This window comes from Pongo abelii, chromosome 22 (genome assembly GCF_028885655.2).
Source record: "Pongo abelii isolate AG06213 chromosome 22, NHGRI_mPonAbe1-v2.0_pri, whole genome shotgun sequence".
Lineage (NCBI taxonomy): Eukaryota > Metazoa > Chordata > Mammalia > Primates > Hominidae > Pongo > Pongo abelii.
This window is the reverse complement of record NC_072007.2, coordinates 46,443,075-46,458,767: the sequence shown is the minus strand read 5'-3', so window position 1 is coordinate 46,458,767 and position 15,693 is coordinate 46,443,075. Positions and strand designations below refer to the sequence as shown.

Genomic DNA, 15,693 nt, shown 5'->3' with positions numbered 1-15,693 from the left:
GACAAAAGAGGAAGAAGAAATAAAAAGGACTGGCTCATTTCCTCATGCACTTCCTGTCTGTAACTTTGTCAGGCAGAGCCTGAAGTGCTCTGTGGTTCCTGGGCTATTGCCCATCATTAGCAGGACTGGAGTTTGGCTGCAGAGGAGGCGAGAGTACAAAAGATACTCAGGAAGCTGATTGAAAGCCATTAAATTGTTTTTAGAGCCAGGAAAGGAGACATTAAAATGTCTTAGGAGCTGTAGCCTGAGATGAATACCATAAGAGCATGTTGGATTTAATCAGTGACATACAAATAGGCTAAAGGAAGTTTTCGTTGTTGTTTTAGGTTATTTTTTGAGACAGGGACTTGTCCTGTCACTCAGGCTGAAGTGCAGTGGCGCAATCATGGCTCACTGCAGCCTTGACCTCCCAGGTTCAAGTGATCCTCCCAACCTCAGCCTCTGAGTAGCTGGGACTACAGGTGTGCACCTCGCCCGCCTAATCTTTTTTGAATTTTTGTAGAAAGGGGTCTCGCTATGTTGTCCAGGCTGGTCTCACACTTCTGGGCCCAAGCAACCTGCCTGCCTTGGCCTCCCAAAGTGCTGGGATTACAGGCATGAGCCACTCCATCTGGCCTGAAGACATTAAATGCAGTCTAGGTGGGATTCAGACTTCCCCCTACCCCAAGTGGATGAAAAAGTGGGTGCAGGCTGTGAGAGTTAAACTGCCATTGTAAATCAGAGAGGCAAGAAAAACAAATAGCTACACACTGTGATGAACCAGAAATAACCAGGTCATCCTGTGCAGTTCAGTTCCCCCAAATAAAAGAAACTTGAGCATTCCCACACTTTACTGATTCTCTAAGGAAAACAGCATTATTTCTTATGACTGCAGTCTTTACCTATGTCAGGGGATATGATGTGACATTTGTGGATTTGATAATCAAGTGACAACATTTCTAATTTCACACAGTGAGCAGCCTATCATAAACCTGGTAACCTTGGCAAATTTGTAGTTATTTCCCTTTGTGTTTTTTTCCATCGTTCAATGGATTCGTTTTCTTTTTAAGTAGAGACAGGGTCTGGCTCTGTCGCCCAGAATGCTGCAGTGCAGTGGTACGACCATAGCTCACTGCAGCCTTGAACTCCTGGGTTCAAGTGATCCTCCTGCCTTAGCCTACCAAGTAGCTAGGACTACAGGTGTGTGCCACCATGTCTGGCTAATTTTTGTTTGATTTGTTTGTAGACACGGAGGCCTGCTGTGTTGCCCAGGCTGGTTTCAAACACCTGATCTCAGGTGATCCTCCTGCCTCAGCCTCCCAAAGTGCTGGGATCGGAGACTTGAGCCACTGTGGCCAGCGGGAATTTAAATTCCACTGAATTTTTTTGTTTGATTAGCCATTCTTGCCGAAGCCTTGACACTCTTGCAAACCTTTGCGAGTACATTTCTTCTATTTCAGAAGACTCCTTGGTCTCCAAGCCTTTTTTCTACAAGGTGTAACCAGAAGCCAGGAGGCCTGTTGCAAAACCAATCCCATTTAAAAGCAGAGAATGTGAACTCACCTATTGTCATAATGATTATAAAAGAGGCTGTGGCTCACTCCTGTAATCCCAACACTTTGGAAGGCCAAGGCAGGCAGATCACCTGAGGTCAGGAGTTCAAGACCAGCCTGGCCTACATGGCGAAACCCCATCTCTACTAAAACTACAAAAATTAGCCAGGCATGGTGGTGCATGCCTTTAATCCCAGCCACTCTACTTGGGAGGCTGAGGCAGGAGAATTGCTTGAATCTGGGAGGTGGAGGTTGCAGTGAGCTAAGACGGCACCACTGCACTCCAACCAGGTGACAGAGCGAGACTCTGTCTGAAAAAAAAAAAAAAAATTATGAAAGAGGGTGGGTGTGGTGGCTCATGTCTGGAATCCCAGCATTTTGAGAGGCAAAGGAGCGAGGATCGCCTTAGTCCAGGAGTGCAAGACCAGCCTGGGCAACATAGTGAGACCCTGTCTCTACCAAAAATTAAAAAATTATTTGGGCATGATGGCACATGCCTGTAGTCCCAGCTACTTAGGAGGCTGAGGTGGGAGGATCACTTGAGGTTTTAGTCATGGAAGTCTCTTGCCCTGGAGGTCGAGGCTGCAGTAACCCATGATCGTGCCACTGCACTCTAGCCTGGGCAATAAAGCAAGACCCTGTCTCAAGAAAAAAAAAAAAAAAAAAGGCTTAGGGAGTTACTGAAGAATCACCCTGGGCTGTAGTTCACAGGGGGTGTGCATCGGTTAAGGAGAAGACATCTGCATGTGTTTCAGTAAAGAGATAAAGTTGCGGTCGCTGGGCAACCTTGTAAACATTCTGGGAAGGAGTGCAGAATGCAAAACCCACCTGAAAAATCTAGAAGAAATCATGTCCCAATTAAAGAAGATATTCCTCCTGAGTCCTTCAAGCTCTACTACTTTGTAAGTATAAGAACCAGCCGGGTGTGGTGGCTCATGCTTGTAATCCCAGCACTTTGTGAGGCTAGGGCGGGCGGATCACTTGAGGCCAGGAGTTTGAGACCAGCCTGGCCAACACAGTGAAACCCCATCTCTACTAAAAATACAAAATATTAGCCAGGCATGGTGGCGGGCGCCTGTAGTCCCAGCTACTTGGGAGGCTGAGGCAGAAGAATTGCTTGAACCCAAGAGGTGGAGGTTGCAGTGAGCCGAGATTGTGCCACTGCACTCCAGCCTGGGCGACAGAGTGAGACTCTGTCTCAAACAAACAAAAAGTATACGAACCAATAAGAATATACTCAAATAAAACAGAATAAGATGCAAAGAAAGCTTGCAGAGCTAAGGAAATAGAGGATAAAGCATCACTCTTACAGAATCAAAAAACTGGAAACAGCAAGGAACAGCTGGAAAATGGCTCCATAGTTCTAAAACCACTTGCTACGCCAGTGGTTCTAAGTGCAGTCACAGGACCAGCAGTGTCAGCACCACCTGAGAACTTGTTAGAAATGAATTGGTGTGGGGAGGGGAACCAGCAATCTGTCTTAATCAGCCCTCCAGGTGGTCCCGATGCCCACTAAAATTTGAGACTATGTTCTTCTCCCTCTCAGGCTGAAGAGTTGGGCATAGCAATGTTGTTCAGCTCCAGATTCCAGAACTAGACACCTTTCTCCCAGGGAGATTCTTATGAACATTCCTTTTCAAGAACAGAAAGAGGCCAGGCACGGTGGCTCATGCCTGTAATCCCAGCATTTTGGGAGGCCAAGGCGGGTGGATCACCTGAGGTTGGGAGTTCGAGACCAGCCTGACCAACATGGAGAAACACCATCTCTACTAAAAATACAAAATTAGCCAAGTGTGGTGGCACATGCCTGTAATCCCAGCTGCTCGGGAGGCTGAGGTAGGAGAATCATTCTAACCTGGGAGGCGGAGGTTGTCGTGAGCCGAGATCATGCCATTGCACTCCAGCCTGGGCAACAAGAGCGAAACTCCATCTCAAAAAAAAAAAAAAAAAAAGAGGAAAAAAAAAGAAAAAGAAAAAAGGCTGGGCGCATTGGCTTATGCCTGTAATCCTAGCACTTTGGGAGGCAGAGGCAGGCAGATCACCTGAGGTCAGGAGTTCGAGACCAGCCTGGCCAACATGGTGAAATCCCATCTCTACTAAAATTACAAAAATTAGCCAGGCATGATGGCAGATGCCTGGTAATCCCAGCTACTCAGGAGGCTGAGGCAGGAGAACAGCTTGAATCCAGGAGGCAGAGGTTGCAGTGAGCTGAGATCGTGCCACTGCACTCCAGCCTGGGCAACAAGAGCGAGACTCCATCTCAAAAAAAAAAAAAGAACAGAAAGAGAATCAAATCACAACATCAATTCATTCATTCATTCCACCAACATTTATTAAGCATTAGGCTCCAAAGCAGACGTTTACCAGTTTTGCACAACTTTGTCATGGACCAGCTGGCCTTGTGGCTCAGTGGCATCTGGAGGCAGGAGGGCCAAGTAGACAGGGGTCTCAGCCCCCTCCTCCACAGTCCTGATGTTGTCTTTCCCATCCATGTCTGTCTTCACTGGTCCAGGGCAGCACGCATTCACCAGAATCCTGTCAGCTTTCCTCTTCTCATCCAGACGCCTGGCCAGGATCCTTGATAAGACCGTGACCCCCAACTTAGACACCCCATAAGGTGAGTTGGGCCAGCCTTCCCTCTCATGCACCTCATTTTTTGTGTCCTCCACAAACTTTTTCATGAGATCCACCAGGTCTCCCTCTGTGAGTGTCTCACTGTGGAACTTTTCCTGCAGATCTTCACTGCAGTTTTCAAAAGCCCTTAAACACTGTAAACTACTGATATTCACCACTCTCCCTGAAACAGAATGATAAAAATATGAAAGCATATCACAGAGATATAACCATTGGTTGAATATACCAAACATATAGTTGAGTCTTGGTGCAGGTTGTTTTTTTTTGAGACAGAGTCTCGCCCTGTTGCCCAGGCTAGAGTGCAGTGGTGCCATCTCGGCCCACTGCAAACTCCACCTCCCGGGTTCAAGCAATTCTCCTGCCTCAGCCTCCTGAGTAGCTGGGATTACAGGCGTGAGCCACCACATCTGGCTAATTTTTGTATTTTTAGTAGAGACAGGGTCTCACCATGTTGGCCAGGCTGGTCTTGAATTCCTGACCTCAAGTGATCCGCCTGCTTCAGCCTCCCAAAGTGCTGAGATTACAAGCGTAAGCCACCGCGCCCGGCCATTGTGCAGGTTTAATTGCTGATTAAAAACAAAAATGTGGCTGGACGCTGTGGCTTATGCCTGTAATCCCAGCACTTTGGGAGGCTGAAAGGAGTGGATCACTTGAACCCAGGAGTTCAAGACCAGCCTGGGCAACATGGCAAAACTCTTGTCTCTACTAACAATAGAAAAATTAGCTGGGTGTGGTGGCATGTGCCTGTGGTCTCAGCTACTCCGGAAGCTGAGGTAAGAGGATCACCTGAATCACCTGAATCCAGAGATTGCAGTGAGCCGTGATCACACCACTCCACTCCACTCCACTCCAGCCTGGGTGATGTGAATGAGACCCTTTCTCAAAAAGTAATAATCAAATTTAAAAAAAAAAATTAAAAATGTGACTATAGAAGGCATAAAATCTATGCACCCATGGGTTTTAATATTTTTTTGGCCCTATTCTCCCAAGGGGAAGAACACACCTCCATCAGTGAGAGGGGCTCCCTTTCTCAGGGATTCTCTGAGAGATGGGTGAGGTAGTAAATTTGTAGATTCCCTAGGCAGTTTTATTTTTACTTTTACTTAAATTTATTTACTTATTTTTTAAGACGCAGTCTTGCTCTATCACCCAGGCTGGAGTGCAGTGGCACAATCTTGGCTCACTGCAACCTCCGACTTCCGGGTTCAAGCAATTCTCCTGTATCAGCTTCCCAAGTAGCTGGGACTACAGGTACCCACCACCATGACCCGCTAATTTTTGTAATTTTAGTAGAGACGGGGTTTTGTCATGTTGGCCAGGCTGGTATTGAACTCCTGACCTGAAGTGATCTGCCCACCTCGGCCTCCCAAAGTGCTGGAATTACAGGTGTGAGCCACTACACCCGGCCTAAAATTTTTTTATTTTGTTTTGTGAGACAGAGTCTTGTTTTGTTGCCTAGGCTGCGGTGCAGTGGCACAATCTCGGCTCACTGCAACCTCCACCTCCCAGGATCAAGTGATTCTACTGCTTCAGCCTCCCAGGTGGCTGGGATGACAGGTGTGCGCCACCATGCCCAGCTAATTTTTGTATTTTTTTAGTAGAGATGAGGTTTCACCATGTTGGCCATACTGCGCTTGAACTCCTGACCTCAAGAGATCTGCCTGCTTTGGCCTCCCAAAGTGCTAGGATTACAGGTGTGAGCCACTGTGTGCCCCGCTCGCTGGCAGTTTTATAAAACCGCTCCTCCCCAGCATACACACTCCAAGTACTTATAAACCTGCTTTCCGAGGGACAGTGCTCTCACCCTAAGGACTAACGCTCTCAATTTCCTAGGCACACCCAATTTCCTAGGTCCGTGGGCAGCCACCCCAATTCCTTAGTGCCACAACCAGCAGTAGGGAATCCTTGGGGATGACTCTGTCTGTCCTTCATTATGGACACTTCACGCGTGGAATGGGCTGTTTTTCCATCCTGGTTTTTATTTCATTACTTTTTTTTTTGAGACAGAATCTCACTCTGCCACCCAAGCTGGAGTGCAGTGGCATGATCTCGGCTCACTGTAGCCTCCACTTCCCAGGCTCAAGTGATCCTCCTGTCTCAGTCCCACAAATAGCTGGGCCCACAGGCACACACCACCACGCCCAACTAATTTTTGTATTTTTCATAGAAATGGGGTTTCTCCATGTTGGCCGGGCTGGTTGCAAACTCCCGAGCTCAGGAGATCTGCCTGCCTCGGCCTCCCAAAGTGCTAGGATTACAGGCATGAGCCACTGCATCCGGCCTGATTTCATTACTTTTTAGTCCCTATTTGATAATATTAATATTCATTAAATTATGAATTAATATTCATGTTGATCATAATTCACAGCTACTAAAGAGACAATTGTGCCCATAGAAACAAATATGTAGGCCAAAAATTTTACAACAATTTGAAGTATTGGTGGAAATCCAAAAACCAGTAAATGTGTTAATTTACACATTTCATCAGCATCAAACCCCACTAATTTTAGTGAGTTATTTTATTATATATTATTCTGAATGCATATTCTCTGTGTCCAATAGGGTCTCTAGTTTTTCTTTTTTTCTTTTTTTTTTTTGAGATGAGTCTTGCTCTGTCGTCCAGGCTGGAGTGCAGTGGCACGATCTCGGCTCACTGCAACCTCCGTCTCTCAAGTTTAAGTGATTCTCCTGCCTCAGCCTCCCAAATAGCTGGGATTACAGGTGTGTGCCACCATGCCCGGCTAACTTTTGTATTTTTAGTAGAGATGGGGTTTCGCCATTTTGGCCAGGCTGGTCTCAAACTCCTGACCTCAGGTGATCTGCCTCCCTCGGCCTCCCAAAGTGCTGGGGTTGCAGGCATAAGCCACCGCACCCGGCCGGATCTGTAGATTTTATTTCATTTTCTGAATGGCATTCCCGACAGGTTCCCATCGCAGGGGAGCTGCATATTCTTGTGGACCCCAGTCCCACAAGAGATACCCTCACTCTGTCCTTGGAAACTAGCACCTCACTCATCCCCCCAGGTTCCTAGTACTATTCAGTATTTCTTTCCTTCCTTCTCTCTCTCACTTTCTTTTTTTTTTTTTTTTTTTTTTTTTTGAGACGGAGTCGTGTTCTGTCACCGGGCTAGAATGCAGTGGCGCAATCTCGGCTCACTGCAACCTCCGCCTCCTGGGTTCAAGCGATTCTCCTGCCTCAGCCTCCCGAGTAGCTGGGACTACAGGTGCGCACCACCACGCCCGGCTAATTTTTTGTATTTTTAGTAGAGATGGGGTTTCACCGTGTTAGCCAGGATGGTCTCGATCTCCTGACCTCGTGATCCACCCGCCTCAGTCTCCCAAAGTGTTGGGATTACAGGCGTGAGCCACCGCGCCCGACCTCTCTCACTTTCAAAGATGAAGTGTATGTATGTATTTCTTTCCTAACTGTTACAGAGAAGTTGCAAGAATAGTTCAATAAATACCCTATGCCCATCACCTAAGTTCACTAATTGTTAACATTTTGCTATGTTTGCTTTTTCCCTCTCTGTCCCTTTTTCTCTCCAAGTTGCTGATATCATAAACCTTCATCTTAAGCACTTTAGTATTGGATATGGTAACAAGGGCATTCCCCTACATTACTACAGTTGTGACCACACGCCAGGCATTTATCATTATACAACACTATTATCTAAAATACAGCCCATATTCAAATGTGTCCAAATTGTCCCAGTAATGTTCTTTTACAGTTTTTGTTTGCTTTAATCCGGGATCCAAAGTAGGATCAAGGATTGCATTTTTTTTTTTTTTTTTTTTTTTTTTGAGATGGAGTCTCGCCCTGTCACCTAGGCTGGGGTGCAGTGGCGTGATCTCGGCTCACTGCAAGCTCCACCTCCTGGGTTCACGCCATTCTCCTGCCTCAGCCTCCCAAGTAGCTGGGACTACAGGCGCCCGCCACCACGCCCGGCTAATTTCTTGTATTTTTAGTAGAGACGGGGCTTCACCATGTTAGCAAGGATAGTCTCAATCTCCTGACCTCATGATCCGCCTGCCTCGGTCTCCCAAAGTGCTGGGATTACAGGCGTGAGTCACCGCGCCTGGCCCATGGATTGCATTTAATTGTCACATCTCTTTCATATATTTTAATGTAAGGTAGTTGGCAGTGACTTTTTTGAAGACTGTAGACCATTATTTTGTAGTATTTCTCTCAAAGTGAATTGGTCTGATTTTCTCATAATGAGAGTCACATCAATATTTTGGCCAGGAATACTACATCAGTGATGTTGTGTTCTTCATTGCTTTCTAAACAGCTTTGTTCTCAGAAACTTGGCGGCCACAAGGAATTAAATGTAAAAGGAGAAAGGAAGAAAGAAAAACACAGATCATAGAAGCTGTGCTTTCGAGGAAATAAATCCTCTTAAGGGGAGAAGGTGTCCTCTTTGATCTGAGGGCACACCTCTGGGAGAGAGGCCAGAGGCTGACAGTCAGCCTCGTCAGCCAGATGGGTCATCAGCCCTGGGAGGGGCTGCACCCACACCACCCTCCACTGAGGTCCAGGTGGCCCCACCGGTCCTGAAACACCTGCTGCCTTACTCTAGAAAGAGTAGGCAAGTTGCGCCCTCTAGTGGCGTAGTAGTTGCTTGGCCTATTTACTCAGAACCTTGAACAAATAAGCAAGTCAAATACAGATAGATGGTCCCTGCCTTCTGATGGTTCCACTTAGGACTTACTGACTTCACTGATGGACGAGGAAGCGATATGCATTCTGCAGAATCTGCACTTGGAGCCCCCATACAACCATTCTGCATTTCACTTTCAGTACAGATTCAATAAATTACATAAGATACTCAACATTTTATGATAAAATAGGCTTTGTGTTAGATGACTTTGCCGGACTATAGGCTAGCGTAAGCGTTCAAAGCACCTTGAAGCTAGGCGAGGCTGACCTATGGTGTTTGGTAGGTCAGATGCGTTAAATGCATTTTTTTTTTTTTTTTTTTGAGACAAGGTCTTGCTCTGTTGCCCAGGCTAGAGTACAGTGGCGCAATCGTAGCTCACTGCAGCCTCAACCTCCTGGGCCCAAGCGATCCTCCCACCTCAGTCTCTCGAGAAGCTGGAGCATGCCACTATGCCCAGCTAATTTTTAATTTTCATTTTTTGTGTAGAGATGGGGTCTCCCTATGTTGCTCAGGATTAAGTCCATTCTTATGATATTTTCTTTTTTTTTTTTTTTGAGACGGAGTGTGGCTCTGTCGCCCAGGCTGGAGTGCAGTGGCCCCGTCTGGGCTCACTGCAAGCTCTGCCTCCCGGGTTCACGCCATTCTCCTGCCTCAGCCTCCTGAGTAGCTGGGACTACAGGCGCCCACTACCACGCCCGGCTAATTTTTTTGTATTTTTAGTAGAGATGGGGTTTCACCGTGTTAGCCAAGATGGTCTCGATCTCCTGACCTCGTGATCTGCCTGCCTCAGCCTCCCAAAGTGCTAGGATTACAGGTGTGAGCCACCGCACCCGGCCACAAAAACTTCTTAACCTAAAAAGGTGAATGGTGAGAATTGCACTTGTACTCTTGTACTTGCTCAGTTTCTTAGTGGGATGGGATTGGAGAAAGCCTGCAGGGAGAACTGCAGGTGCTCTGAAAGGGGATGGAGTTTTAAAGCTGTCTTTAATACCTTGCAGCTCTCAAGTTCCCATTCAAAAATTGATTGGGAGAAAACTTCCCAATACTGGGTAAAAGACATCCCTACAATGGCTGCATCCCTATGTAGCCACAAAAAAGATAAAAGCTTTCTGACCAAATCTGGAGAGAGCCCCAGACATAAGGAGTAAAAAAAGCAAAGTGGCAAACATTGTATGAAATGTTACCTTTTGTGTAAAAAGGAGAGTTTTTAAAATGTGCTTTTATATTGGCTCAGATTTGCATTTAGAAACTCCATCCCCTTTCAAAGAACCTGCAGTTCTCCCTGCAGGCTTTCTACGATCTCATCCCACTCAGAAACAGAGAGTACAAGTGCAACTCTCACCATTCACCTTCTTAGGTTAAGAACTTTTTGTGGCTGGGTGCGGTGGCTCAAGCCTGTAATCCTAGCATTTTGGGAGGCCAATGCGGGTGGATCGCCTGAGGTCCGGAATTCGAGATCAACCTGGCCAACATGGTGAAACCCTGTCTCTACTAAAAATACAAAAAAATTAGCTGGGTGTGGTGGTGCTCGCCTGTAACCCCAGCTACTTGGGAGGCTGGGGCAGGAGAATCTCTTGTACCTGAGAGGCGGAGGTTGCAGTGAGCTGAGCTCATGCCACTGCACTCTAGTCTGGGTGAAGGAGGGAGACTGTCTCAGAAAAAAAAAAAAAGGTTTTGCATCCAGAGATAATTTTGTTTGTTTGTTTAAAGTGACGAGGGTCTTGCCATATTTTTCAGCCTGGTCTTAAACTCCTGGGTTCAAGTGATCCTCCTGCCTCAGCGTCCCAAAGTGCTGAGATTACAGGCATGAGCCACCACACCCAGTCAATAATCCATATTCAAAATGTTAAATTAAGAAAAGCACACTTCTGGCCAGGTGCGGTAGCTCACGCCTGTAATCCCAGCACTTTGGGAGGCTGAGGCAGATGAATCACTTGAGGTCAGGAGCTCGAGACCAGCTTGGCCAACATGGCAAAACCCTGTCTCTACTAAAAATATAAAAATTAGCCGGGCGTAGCGGCACACGCCTGTAGTCCTAGCTACTCAGGAGGCTAAGGCAGGAGAATCCCTTGAACCCAGAAGGTGGAGGTTGCAGTGAGCTGAGATCCTGCCACTGCACTCCAGCCTGGGCAACAGAGCGAAACTCTGTCAAAAAAAAAAAAAAAAAAAAGCAAGCACATTTTTAATAAAAACCACAGTTCTAAGAATCCACAGTAAACTTCTTGGGGAAGAAAATCCTCAAGGAAGCAAGCTTCCCTGTCCCCCAGCACAGCTGTCATTTCACACTTCAGATTCTTTGCTAATGGATATCTCCCCCACTAGAGTTTCAGCTCCACAAATGAGATGGTCCCTGTCTATAATGCTTACCATTGCACACCCAGATCCCAGCATAATGCCTGGAATATGGCAGGCACTCCAATGTTTGTAGGAAAAGTATAATAGTAACATTTATTGAATACCTGCAGGTATAGGCAAGACATTTCCTAATAAAGAAAATTTCTCGTTCGGGCATGGTGGCTCACACCTGTAATCCCAGCATTTTGGGAGGCAGAGGTGGGTGGATCACTTGAGGTCAGGAGTTTGAGACCAGCCTGGCCAACATGGTGAAATCCCATCTCTACTAAAAATACAAAATGAGCTGGGCGTGGTGGTGCACACCTGTAATCCCAGCTACTCCAGAGGCTGAGACAGGAGAATCGCTTGAACCTGGGAGGCGGAGACTGCAGTGAGCCAAAATTGTGCCACTGTACTCTAGCCTGGATGACAGAGCGAGACTCTGTCTCAAAAAAAGAAAAAAGAAAAAAAAAGAAAATTTCTTTTGGGTTTTCTGAATCAACTTGAGAAAGTTTGGTACAAGAAGAAAGGAATATAGGAAAAGTCGTAATGCTAAAACAGATACCAAGGTCCAGAGATGAGCTAGATGTGGGCCCATCACCTTGGAGGGCTGGAGGACTCATGAGATTGACCAGAGGCAAGAGGCCTTTGGGGACTCACAGCATTCTATCATTCTAGGATTGAGTTCATGACATGGATCCCAAAAGCATTGTGATATGTCACACTTATCTTTGGAACTTAAAGCTAAGGCTGGGCATAGTGGCTCATGCCTGTAATTCCAACACTTTGGGAGGCCAAGGTGGGTGGATCACCTGAAGGTCAGGAGTTCGAGACCAGCCTGGCCAACATGGTGAAACCGCGTCTCTACTAAAAGTATAAAAAATTAGCCGGGTGTAGTGGTGGGTGCCTGTAATCCCAGCTACTTGGGAGGCTGAGGCAGGAGAATTGCTTGAACCTGGGAGGTGGAGGTTGCAGTGAGCCAAGATCATACCATTGCACTACAGCCTGCACAAGAGCAAAATTTCTTCCTACCACCCACCCCCCCCGCCAAACAAAACAAAACAAAACAAAACAAACCTAAAATGTTGGAGTGAGAAGTCAAACACTGTGGGAAAATGAAGCAATTTTCTATTTTTCCCCCTTCAGAGAAATAGCACCCCTGAGTGATTTCTGCAGGGCAGCCCTGCTCGGGGAAGCCTTCTTACTGAGGGATGCAACCCGACTGCCCACACATTGGGCTTACCATGAGGTTTCATTATTGGCAGTAACTCGTTGCACATGTTTCTAGTGGCAAAGAAATTTGTCTTCAGTGTCATCTCAGCTTTAATGTCAAAGGGCATTGGATCATCACCTTTCAAAAAGAGAAAGAAACAAAAAGAAAGTCATATTTTTTCCCCCTGAAACTCACATGACACAGTGGATCCTAACTCCTAACAACTAAAGGAAAAACAAGTTAATTTTAAAACAATTTTTAAAAACGAGGTCGGTGATTCTCAAACTTTAGTGTGCATCCGAATCACTTGTAGAGCCTGTTAAAACACAGCTTCCTGGGCCTCACCATTGGAGTTTCTGATTGCAAAGGGCTGGAGTAAGGGCTCCAGAATTTGCATTTCTTTTCTTTCTTTCTTTCTTTCTTTTTTTTTTTTATGGAGTCTTACTCTGTCACCCAGGCTGGAGTGCAGTGGCGCGATCTCAGCTCACGGCAACCTCCACCTCCTGGGTTCAAGCGATTTGCCTGCCTCAGCCTCTGGAGTAGCTGGGATTACAGGCACGTGCCACCATGCCCAGCTAATTTTTTTACTTTTTGCAGAAACAGGGTTTCGCCATGTTGGCCAGGCTGGTCCCCAACTCCTGACCTCAAGTGATCCACCCGCCTCGGCTTCCCAAAGTGCTGGGATTACAGGCGTGAGCCATCGCACCTGGCCTGAGTTTGCATTTCTAAGTTCCCAGATGATGTGACAGCTACTGGTTTCCAGCCACACCTTGAGAACACTTGGCTTTGACTATCACTTCTTAAACTTAAAGGTGCATAGGAGGGAGCTGGGGATTCTGTTGAAATGCAGATTTTTTTTTTTTTTTTTTTTTTTTGAGATAGAGTCTTGCTCTGTCACCCAGGCTGGAGTGCAGGGGCGCAATCTTCTCTTCCTGCAACCTCTGCCTCCTGGGTTCAAGCGATTCTTGTGCCTGAGCCTCCCGAGTAGCTGGGATTACAGAAGTGAGCCACCATGCCCAGCTAATTTTTGTATTTTTAGTAGAGTTGGTGTTTCACCATGTTTCCCAGGCTGGTCTTGAACTCCTGACCTCAGGTTATCTGTCTGCCTTAGCCTCCCAAAGTGCTGGGATTACAGGCGTGAGCCACCGCGCCCAGCGGAAACGCAGATTTTGATTCAGCAGGTGTGGGGTAAGGCGGGAGATTCTGCCTTGCCATGAGCGCCCAGGTTTGCAGCTGCTGGTGGTCCATTCCCCACACCTTGAAAGGCAAGGGGAAGTCTCTCCGCCTGTCGTCCAGGAAGCCGGGTATTTATCCACCAATCTCTCAGCCCATGGTTGAGGGCTGCTTTAGTGGGTGTTAATCCCCACTCCTGCACCCCAGCTCCCAGAAAGCCGGCAGGCTGAGTTGCCGGTGAGGGTCAAAGAAAGTCTCAGGTCCCCATGCACAACAATGCGGAGTGCCTAGGGCCAAAGGGAGGGGTGGAGACTTCTGCTCCCCCATCCTTCATTTCACTCCCTCTTAGGCTTTTTTTCCCCACTAGGTTGGAGGTGAAGCCGGCCTGTTTATTTCTCCGTAGTAACTTTTTTTTTTTTCATACGGAGTCTCGCTCTGTCGCCCAGCCTGGAGTGCAGTGGCGCTATCTCGGCTCACTGCCTCCCAGGTTCAAGCGTTTCTCCTGCCTCGGCCTCTCAAAGTGCTGGCATTACAGGCGTGAGCCACTGCGCTCGTCCTGTGATTTTCTTCAGTTGTAGTTAGAATAAGTAATCTCCTGATCCCCGCCCCTCTCCTTAAGGAAGATGCTTTTAAGAACACACGCACGTATTTTATAACAAACATAAGCTCCCTGGGGGGAGGGAACGAGAAGGCTCGCTTCCTTTTTGTCAGAGCCTATCAAAGCTCTGCATTACACAAATTGTCAAGTCCACCAAGTGCAAGTGCGCGCTAATCCTGTTTTAGCGATTCATTTCCTTTCCCGAGCAAACGCCTCCGGGCATCTATGAATGCGCCCTTTCAAGGAAAGCGAAAGCCCAAAGCGAGCGGAGACCCTTTCTTTGCAGAGAAAATGTTTCTCGCGTTGGAAGGAAAGCTGATGAACTCTAGCAGGGCGTTGCCCCCTCCCAGGAGGCCAGTTTTCCTGCACACAGCAGCGGCTGACAGTTCGGGGAGGGCCCCGGGCCGCGCACAGGCCCGCACAGGCCGGCGGGCGGGGCGCGCTGTTGTCTGTCGCCCGGGCCCGCCTGGGGCTCAGCGAATCACGGAAAGCGAAAACCGCCTCGCGGGAGGCGTGGGCTGAGCGCATCCCTAGGGGCCGGCGCCACCCTCCTCGGTCACTCAAGTGGACGGGTGGGGAGCCTGCGGCTGGCCGCCCCCGCACCCTCGGAGCTCTCCAGGGGGCCCCAACCCAAGCCCTGCACCTACTCTTGAAGGCGACGGCCGCGTTGTTGACCAGTACATTGAGCCCCCCGTACTCCTTGCGCAGGAAGTCGCGCAGGGCGCGGATGCTCTGCAGGTCGTCGATGTCCAGTTGGTGGAAGCGCGGGCTCAGGCCCTCCGCCTGCAGCTGCTGCACTGCCGCCTGGCCCCGCGCCACGTCCCGCGCGGTGAGCACCACATCCCCAGAGAACTGTCGGCACAGTTCGCGCGCGATGGCCAAGCCGATGCCCCTGTTGGCCCCGGTCACCAGCGCCACGCGGCTGCAGGACGACATGGCTGAGCGGGGCGCGCGGGGCGCGCGGGGCACCTGCGTGGCGGGCGGACCGGGCTTCGGACCACCTGGGGCGCGCCCCGAGGAGCCCAGCTAGTGTCAGTGCCGCCGAGCAGACTAAGTTCTGGGATCCAGTGCTGCGAGTCTTAAAGAAAAAGGCCCCGGCTTCGGTCCCTCCCTTCCGAGGAGGGGCCGTCTGTGCCCTCTGTTCCAACTCCCGGGCCCGCCCCCTGCCCACACTGCGCCCTTCAGGATCCGGGCTCTGAGCCGCGGGGTGATCTGCTAGGTGTCCGAAGCCAAATCGGACCTTGATGGGTCAGTCGGGGGCTCCAGATTCATGGCAACTGGACTGAAGAAATTATTTTGGGAAAACCCCAAAGTGAGAAAAACAAGTGCTGAGTAATTTTCTTGGGTGTGCGCCCATCATGCACTGCAAAATGCGAATGTTTGCTTTTTCCTAAGATGCAGGGACTTACTTAGACACAGTAACTGCTTCTCTGGACATAGGTTGCCTTGCTTGCTTAAAAGGAACTCAAGAGAGGGAATTAGATGCCCTGTGAGCGCACTTAGCAGGTGTGGGCAGACGACATCGCTCTGGGATTCCCAGTGAATGTGCCCC

General features: G+C 48.4%; 1 protein-coding gene across 1 annotated transcript; it reads right to left on the bottom strand.

Annotated features, from left to right (window-relative positions):
- Nucleotides 1–3,842: 3,842 nt before the first annotated feature.
- Nucleotides 3,843–15,429, bottom strand: CBR3 (carbonyl reductase 3). Its single transcript, XM_002830664.3, has 3 exons — nt 14,789–15,429; nt 12,401–12,508; nt 3,843–4,329 (listed from the first exon to the last, which is right to left on the bottom strand). Exons 1-3 carry the CDS (start codon nt 15,075–15,077, stop codon nt 3,893–3,895), a joined length of 834 nt encoding a protein of 277 aa, XP_002830710.1. The 5' UTR covers nt 15,078–15,429; the 3' UTR covers nt 3,843–3,892.
- Between the last annotated feature and the right edge of the window lie 264 nt (nt 15,430–15,693).